The 8528-nt window shown below is 32.7% G+C and overlaps 2 protein-coding genes across 10 annotated transcripts in view; one reads left to right on the top strand and one right to left on the bottom strand.

The window, feature by feature from the left end:
- LOC135128588 (disks large 1 tumor suppressor protein) overlaps positions 1-8528 on the top strand; it is a 1417771-nt gene that overhangs the window by 814768 nt on the left and 594475 nt on the right. The gene's annotated exons all lie outside the window — the stretch shown is intronic.
- Positions 6905-7569, bottom strand: LOC135128598 (larval cuticle protein A3A-like). Its single transcript, XM_064055508.1, has 2 exons — positions 7542-7569; positions 6905-7486 (listed from the first exon to the last, which is right to left on the bottom strand). Exons 1-2 carry the CDS (start codon positions 7551-7553, stop codon positions 6974-6976), a joined length of 525 nt encoding a protein of 174 aa, XP_063911578.1. The 5' UTR covers positions 7554-7569; the 3' UTR covers positions 6905-6973.

Here is an 8528-nt window from a genome sequence, read left to right as displayed (position 1 = left end):
GTTGTTAATCTTTGGATTAGATAGAACGCATTTTCTCTTTTATTACATGTGATAAAATTTTCTAATAAAACCAACTCTGCCGGCTATGCATACTGCTTTATCTTGAGGAAAGTAGTACGCCTAAAGTCTGTGATGTATTATATAGACGCCATTTTCCACATAGTGAACACGAATTGCAAGTGCATGTGCAATTTAGATGATGTATGACGTGTTTTAAAATTTGAAGTGCATTATTACGATGATACGATCTGACATTTTAAAAGTCAGCTCTGAAATAAGGAAGGGCGTTGTACCAAATTTTCTTAATAGCCGTTTTCACGTGAATATTTTATAACTGACTGGAGACAATCATACACCTTGAATAAACATTTGTCATTTTTCAGGTTATTAACCACTCCGATTTAAGTAGAAAAGGCGTTATTTAAGGCTTTCCATACGTCACGACTGTCGACACGAACAAATAGATGTTTCCAAAATCAGTTTATACTGAGTGGAAAACTTGGTAAATTTAAAAGACTTAATATTTATTATCTCCGAAACTATGAATTCTGTCTAAATGTATCAATAAAGCTTTGCTAGTTAAAATTAGTACACACATGCATAAAATGCAGTGTTGAAGTGAATTTGATATTAATAAACCAAGATATTCTGACTAAAACAACAGTATTGATACTTATCTAAATCTAGGTGTATCAAACCTAATTGCCTAAGTTGGTCATAGACACATTTAATCAAAATTTTTCTATGGGCTGCCATACTAGTCCAGAATTTCCATATCAATTCATTTAAATCCGGTGAAAAATATTGATCTAATTATTTTAAAATCGTCTGTGGTTAATTTTTTTTTTTTGTTTTTTTGAGAAAGACATTTCCGAGCAGTTACAATTAGTTAATTTTGCAATTGAAAATTTTGACTTTTTCTCGAACACTTTGGAACATTACCCAGAGATTTTATTATCGATCTTAACTTGCAGAAATCATTTTCGGCAACATTTTTTCGAAAATCCTAACCGCCTTTCCAGAATCACCAAAGTATAGCCTATTTTTTGGATATTTTAAAAATTTGACTTTGAAACCGAAAATTTCGAGAACCTTGACCTGAGATCATCTCGAATCAGCTCGTCGATATCTACGTCCCAGAATGTTTGTGGATTTTGAGGCAACCTTGACAAAGGCTCAATTTTTCAATAACCCCCATTTTTTAAAATCTGAAAATTCCCTAAAGACATTTTCTGGTTAATTTCATTTTCGACAACATTTCTTCGAAAATTCGAACCACCTTTCCGAAACATGTCAATTTTTGTGTTGAAAATTTGATTTTGAATTGCTTGGTCTAGGTCTATTAGCAGGTTATGTTTTTGAAATTAGCGATTTTTTATGATGTGTTAAAAAATTTGGCTTTGAAACGGAAAATTTCAAAAATTTTGGTCTAGGATTATATTTTTCGAATCAGTGCTCATCGATATCTGTGTCTCAGAATCTCTGTGCATTTTGAGATAACTTTGACTAAAGTTTCTCTTTTTTGAAATTGTTGAACTTTTTCGAAGCACAAAAATTACCTAATGACGTTGTCTTAATTTCGACGTGCAGAAGTCAAGACAATTTTTGGGATATGCATTTTAAAAATCTGATTTTAAAACCGAAAATTTCGAATTACTTGGTCTGGGTCTTATGTTTTAGGAATTAATTCAACGAGATTTAGAACTCAGATTTCTTTGTGGATTATTGTCTCGATTTTTCGACGCTCCCAATCATGAAATTATTTACCTTCTTCCGTGCCCCTTCTAAAATTATGCAAAGAGATTTTTCTGTTGATTTCAGCTTCCAAAAGGTATTTTCGGCCTAGATTCTCCAGTTTTCCAGAATCTTCAAAATTAAATAATATAGCAGTGTGGAGTTTTTCGAATATTTTAAAAATTTGACTTTGCTACCATCAGTAGTCTATGTTTTTCGAAATAGTTCATCGATATCTATGTCTAAGATTTTTTTTGTGGATTTTAAGGTAACTTTGACAAAGGCTACATTTTTCAACAATCCCCATTTTGAAACTGTTGACCTTCTTCCGTGTACTTTCCGAAATTACCTAAAAACATTTTCTTGTTGATTTTGACTTGGGAAACTCATTGTCGGCAACATTTCTTCAAAAATTCTAACCCCTTTTCCAAAATCACCAAGATGCCAATTTTTGGAATATTTTAAGAACTTGAGTTTTAAACCGAAAATTTCGAATTTTTTCATCTGGGTCTATCAATAGCTTAAGTGTTTAGCATTAACTCGTCTAGATTTATATCCCAAATATTTTTAAACTCAATTTTTCAATGAAATATGTCCATTTTTGGGATACTTTAAAATTTTGACTTTGTAACCAAAAATTTCAAGAATCTTGGTATGTTTCACTAATCAGCTCGTCGATATCTATGTTCCAGTTTTTTTGTGTATATTCAGGCAACTTTGACAAAAGCTAAATTTTTCAACACCCCCCATTTTGAAATTGTTGACCTTTTTCCGGGCACTTTCGAAAATGAAATAAAGGTATTTGCTTGTTAATTTCAACTTGGAAAACTCATTTTCAACAACATTTTTTCGAAAATTCCAATCACTTTTCAACGATCACCAACAATTTTTGGAATATTTTAAAAATTTGATTTTGAAAACGAAAATTTTGAAAATCTTGATCTGGGTCCACCAAAGGGTTATATTTTCGAGTTAGCTCGTCGAGATTTATATCCTAGAATTTTTTGTATTTTTATTTTCAATTTGAAATTTTTGGCCTTTTTAGAGCTGTTTCAAAAATTAGTCAAAGAGATTTTTCTATTGATTTCAACTTACAGAACTAATTTTCAGCTGTATGTCTATGAAAATTATGAGCACTTTTTCTATAACCACCTAAACGAAATATGACAATTTTTGGGACAAACATATTTTAAAAATTTTAATTTTGGACCGGAAAATTTTCCTAATTTTGGTCCAAGTCTGTTAACGGGCTACATTTTTCGAGTTAACCCGTCCAGATTTATATCTCAGAATTTTTTATGTATTTTTAAACAACTTTCTCAAAAACTCAAATTTTCAATAACATATTTTTGAAATTTTTGACCTTTCTCAGAGCACTTTCGAAAATTACCCAAAAAGAATTTTCTGCTGATTTCAAGCTCCAGAAGTTATGTTCGGCTTCGTTTCTTCTTATTGTGTAGCTTTTCAGACAACTTTGTCAAAAGCTCAATTTTTCAATTCCCAAAAAATTATTCTATTATGAAATTTTCAACTTTTTCTGAGTACTTTCTTGAGAAAACTATCTAAAGACATTTTCTTGTTAATTTCAACTCATGAAACTTAGTTTCAATAACATTTAAACATTTTCCATTTTTACAACGAACTTGTCGAGATTTACATCCCCGAATTTTAGTGAATTTTTGGGAAATTGTCCAAAGCTCAATTACTCAATACCCAAAAAAATGTTCTGTTATAAGTATGGCATTTTCCACCTTTTTCCGGCCATTTTCGAAAATTGGCCAAAAAGATTTTGTTGTTAATTTTTTTTTTTCGAAAATTCTAGCCACTTTTCCAGAATCATCAAAATGAAATATGTCTATTTTTGGGGTATTTTAAAAATTTTACTGTGAAACCGAAAATTTCGAGAATGTTGGACCACAACAGTCAGCAAGCCATGTTTCTCAAATCAGCTCCTCTATATTTCTTTCCCAGAATTTTTTGTGGATTTTTAGACAATTTTTGCAAAAATTCAATTTTTCAATAACCTCTATTTCGAAAATGTAGACCTTTTTTCCGAATAATTTCCAAAAGTGTACAAAGACATTTTCTTGTTAATTTAAACTTGCAAAACTCATTTTCGACAACATTTCTTCCAAAATTCCAACCACTTTTCTAAAATCACCAAGATGAAACACAACAATTTTTGAAATATTTTAAAAATTTGGCTTCTAGAATTTTGATCTGAAATCATCAGCACGCTATATTTTTGTGGATTTTTAAGCAACTTTGCCAAACTGTTGACATTTTCTTGTTAATTTCAATTTATAAAACTCATTTTCAAAGAACAATTTTTGGGATATTTTATAAATTTGAAGCCAAAAGTTTCGAATTAGTTGGTCTGGGTCTTATGTTTTAGGATTTAATTCGTTAAGATTTATAACTCAGAATTTTTTGTGGAATATTTTTTCAATTTTTCAATACTCCCCACCATTTGACCTTCCCTACATTATCGAAAATTATACAAAGCGATTTTTCCGTCGATTTCAACTTTCAAAGTTTATTTTCGGCTTCGTTTCTTCGAAAACTCCAACCGGTTTTCCAAAGTCATCAAAATGAAATAATATGGCAATTTGCAATTTTTGGAAGATTTTGAATTTTACTTTGAAATGGAAAATTTCGAAAATCTTGGACTGAGACCATCAGCAGGCTGTTTTTCGAATCAACTGTGCCCAATAATTTTTTATGGATTTTCAGACCAAAAGCTCAATTTTTCGGCAACTCTTCTTTGAAATTCTTGACTTTTCCAGAGCACTTTCGAAAATTAACTAAAGGCGTCCTGTCAATTTAAAATTGCAGAAGTCATTTTTGAGGACATTTTTGATTTTGATACAGAAAATTTGGAATTATTTAGAGTGTGTCTATCAACAGCTTATGTTTTTGAATTATCTCCTGGAAATTTAGATTTCAGATTTTTTTGTGGATTTTTAGCTCAATTTTTCAGTCTTTGGCCTTTTTCCGAGCACTTTTGAAAATTAGCCAAAGGCTTTGTCTTCCTAATTTTGATTAGGAGAAGTCATTTCCGATACTATTTCTTCGAAAATTAAAACCCATTTTCCAGATCTCCAAGATGTAATATGACAATTGTGGTTTTGGAATTAACTCGAGGAGATAATTTTTTGTATATTTTTAAGCAACTTTGCTATAAGCTCAATTTTTCAATACCCAAAACAACCATTCAAATTTTTTTTTTAACAATGCAATACTCTAATTTAAATAGTTAATAATAAAAAAATTATTGTCTTGAAACTTTTTTATATTCAAAGTTGTGTGAAATTTTTCACTTTTTTCGAGCACTTTCGAAAATTGTCCAAAAAGATTTTTGTGTTGATTTCAATTTGTAAAGGTTATTTTCGGATTCGCTTCTTGGGGAACTTCAACCAGTTTGGGTCCATCAACTGGCTGGCTTTTCCGAATTATTTTGTCGTTTTAGGCAACGAATCGCCAAAATAAAATATGGCAATTTTTAACCTTACAGGTAATTATTTTGAAAGCTCTATCCAGAGGGTTAAATATTTTGGAGTTGTAACACATTTCTTTTCGTATTATAGAACACGTATACAACGCGCGCCGGAGTAGAATGTCGAGTTCGGTGTCGGTGTCGGTGTCGGTGTCAAGGTCACTGTATTAAATGATAAGAATAAAGATACCCAAGGCGATAACGCTACGATTGCACAGTAATTTGTATTTTAAATCGAATAAATTATAAATACTGCTCTAGAATTTGTAAATATTTACTTGTTACGTTAGTTGCTAAATTACACATTGTACTTTATTTTTTTGATAATTAATTATGACATTTCTAATTGATAAACTTAAATAAAAAAAGTATATTTTATAATAAAGAACAATTGACAATACATGAATATTTTTAATTAACCCAATCATCATCATTAATTGTCATTTTGTCAAAAAATACAAATGCAACATATTTTCGGTTTTTATTATTTTTTAAGAGAAAATTAATGACTTCGCCGCGTATACGTGCTTAATTTATATAAATTGACAACGCAGAGTTAAAACTCCAACCGTGCGTTCCTGGGTCGATGCACTCTTTTTTTTACTAAATTTACTATATTTCCTTTTATGTTACAAATAATTTTTTAATTTAAATTCGTTTCATAGCATTGGTTTAAATTTTATTTGTCTCAGGGATGTACAAGTGTCTTTTGTTTAGCAAGACCTCAGATACTTTAGCGCATTTTTACATTGTAAAATTTCGCATTTCTTGTTTTATAAAACAACCAATTTCGGCTAATTAAAATATCGCCAGATTTCTCTTAAAAACTTGATTCCTGTAATATGTACGCAAAACTTGAAGAACGTCTTCTTGACATGAAAATAAGAAGAAAGAAGACATATAATTGACCTGCACCCAAGAATGTACAGAAATTTTTACAGCAGTACAATTTAGTAAAAATTAAACTTTTGATAATAATTGTTAAAACAAATTATTACTAAACATCCTGTGATTTTGAGAACTATACATTTTTGGACGTTTCTTTTCTTTGTTTCTTATTTTCACGTTAGGTTCCTCTAGTTTGTCGCATATATTTTATTTTATCATAGAGTTAATTTTAATAAACGAAAAAGTGAGGTTAGGTGGTACCATTCTGCGTTTTTCAATTGAATACACAAACCATATAATAAGTTCATAATAAGGTATTTTATTTATTTAAATATCTTGTTTAAATACGCTTAATTGTTGATTATGTGCTTTGGATGTGTGTTTTATGAAAGTTCAACAAAACCTACACGTCACTGGGTTCCAGTTCGCTGATGTAGAAAATCAGTTTTAATTAAAACAACAAATGTTTCAGGAAAAATTAGATCATAATTTCAGTTGTAATTAACAATCAATTAAAACAATTTAATCAGAAAATTGTTGAGGTTTTACGTTCCACGGGCTACTGAACACTGTTTTCCTGGCACAATAGGTTTTAAATACCGCTCAAATTAGGCTACACACAAAATACAAAATCGTATTATTTTTCAGTTCGTTGTATCCCGGAAATATTCACCGGATAATAATTCTCTTATAATAGTTCTGGGTGTGCGGAATTCTCCGAAGTGGAAATCTCTTTCCGTGGAAATTTCGTCTTGAATTTACTAAGTTATATAAAAAAAATACCTGTTATTTTTTAATTTATCTTATTGTAAATGAATTATGTACAGTTAAAAATTAAGTCAAGTCTAGTTTCCCCTAATGTATGTATTTGGCGATGGGGGCGGCGTAGGCCAAGGGGGCGGCTACTTTGGCGACAGCGGGGGCGGCTACCACAGCTTTGGCTACGAGGGGTTCCTTGTGGACGACGGCGTTGAATCCGTTGACGGGATCAGCGCTGTATTCGACGGTACGACGGGTACCATCAGGGTCCACCAGAGAGTAGCTACCTTGGACAACATCTCCATCACGTACTTCATGCTGGCTCTTGGAGTCTCCGGTCAAACCGTCCTGGATGTCGTATCCGTATTGGTACTGTGGATGGGGGTCGTACTCGTCAGCGACAACGGTCTTGGCGACGGCGGCGACAGGGGCGGCGTAGGCGGCATGGGCGACTGGGGCGGCATAGGCGGCATGGGCGATTGGGGCGGCGTAGGCGGCATGGGCGATGGGAGCGGCGTAGGCGGCATGGGCAACCGGGGCGGCGTAACCCACAGGGGCGCCGATAAGGCCGGCACGGGCGGCGGCGACGAGGGCAGCGAAGACTACGAACTGAAATGGAAAAATTATTCGGATTTGTTTGATTGGAAGCGGATTTTGCGTGTACCTTGAATGCCATGGTGGTCGAACTGAATGCTGCGGTAAATTTCTTTTCGGGTTTTTATATAGTTAGGCCCGTCCAAACTGGAGTATTACCAAACGCAAGAGTCGACCTTGTCTGGTCTAACTTGTATATCACCGGCTGGATCACTTTCATTCGTGGTTGAAATTTTGTCTAATAACATCTGATATTGTTTCGCATTATTGAGGAACCTGCTTTGAGGAAATTGAGGTTGCAACGTTTGATGGTTATCTGGATCTGGCAACCAGAGTGGAATTTCGGGATTTGGACTCACATATAATTTCCTTTCTGCATTTAGGGTTATTTCGTTTGGATAAAGTGGTTTAGTCGTGACGATTTTATTTATTGTGGTTGCCACACGATGTTTAAAACAGAATAGCTGCGGTTTATGGAATGTTGACCTTTTCAGTAATTAAATTTTTTCTCGGGTATAGTTTTAAGCGTGTCGTGTACATTGTTCTAGCCAGAAATTAGAACATACGGAGTTTTAATTCGTGAAACTAAAAATTGTTCATCGACACGCCGATTTGTTCATGGTGAAATTGTTCTAAATTCAGATCTACTATGTGATATCGATGGTATCTGATCTTTGAAATCGCATTATAATAAAAGGACCTACGGTTAAATCGAGGTCACAATATAATTAATCTACCGACTGTCATTTAATAAGAAACTAATTGCATAATATTAAATTGGTAGACATTTCGCATCCATCGATTCTGCTCATATGCATTTGTCCACTTTCATAATCTTTAAATAACAATTATGCGTTAATAGGTGTAACAATGCAGAGAGAAAGCACTTTCGTTTGATAAGTTCGTCTATAATAAATGTACAATTAGTCTCGAAAAATTTTAACTTTTTAATGTTAACGCGTTTAATATTCATATTTTGTCCATATCGAACTGGAAAAATTCCGTTTGTGAAAATTTTTACCAAATTTACTTACAAAATGTGAACCTGAAAATTAGA

This window comes from Zophobas morio, unplaced genomic scaffold (genome assembly GCF_036711695.1).
Source record: "Zophobas morio isolate AGI-343-1 ecotype UQ-CSIRO unplaced genomic scaffold, CSIRO_AGI_Zmor_V1 ptg000014l, whole genome shotgun sequence".
In the NCBI taxonomy this organism is placed as follows: domain Eukaryota; kingdom Metazoa; phylum Arthropoda; class Insecta; order Coleoptera; family Tenebrionidae; genus Zophobas; species Zophobas morio.
Note: the sequence above shows the minus strand (reverse complement) of the source record. Positions and strands in the feature narration are given on the sequence as shown.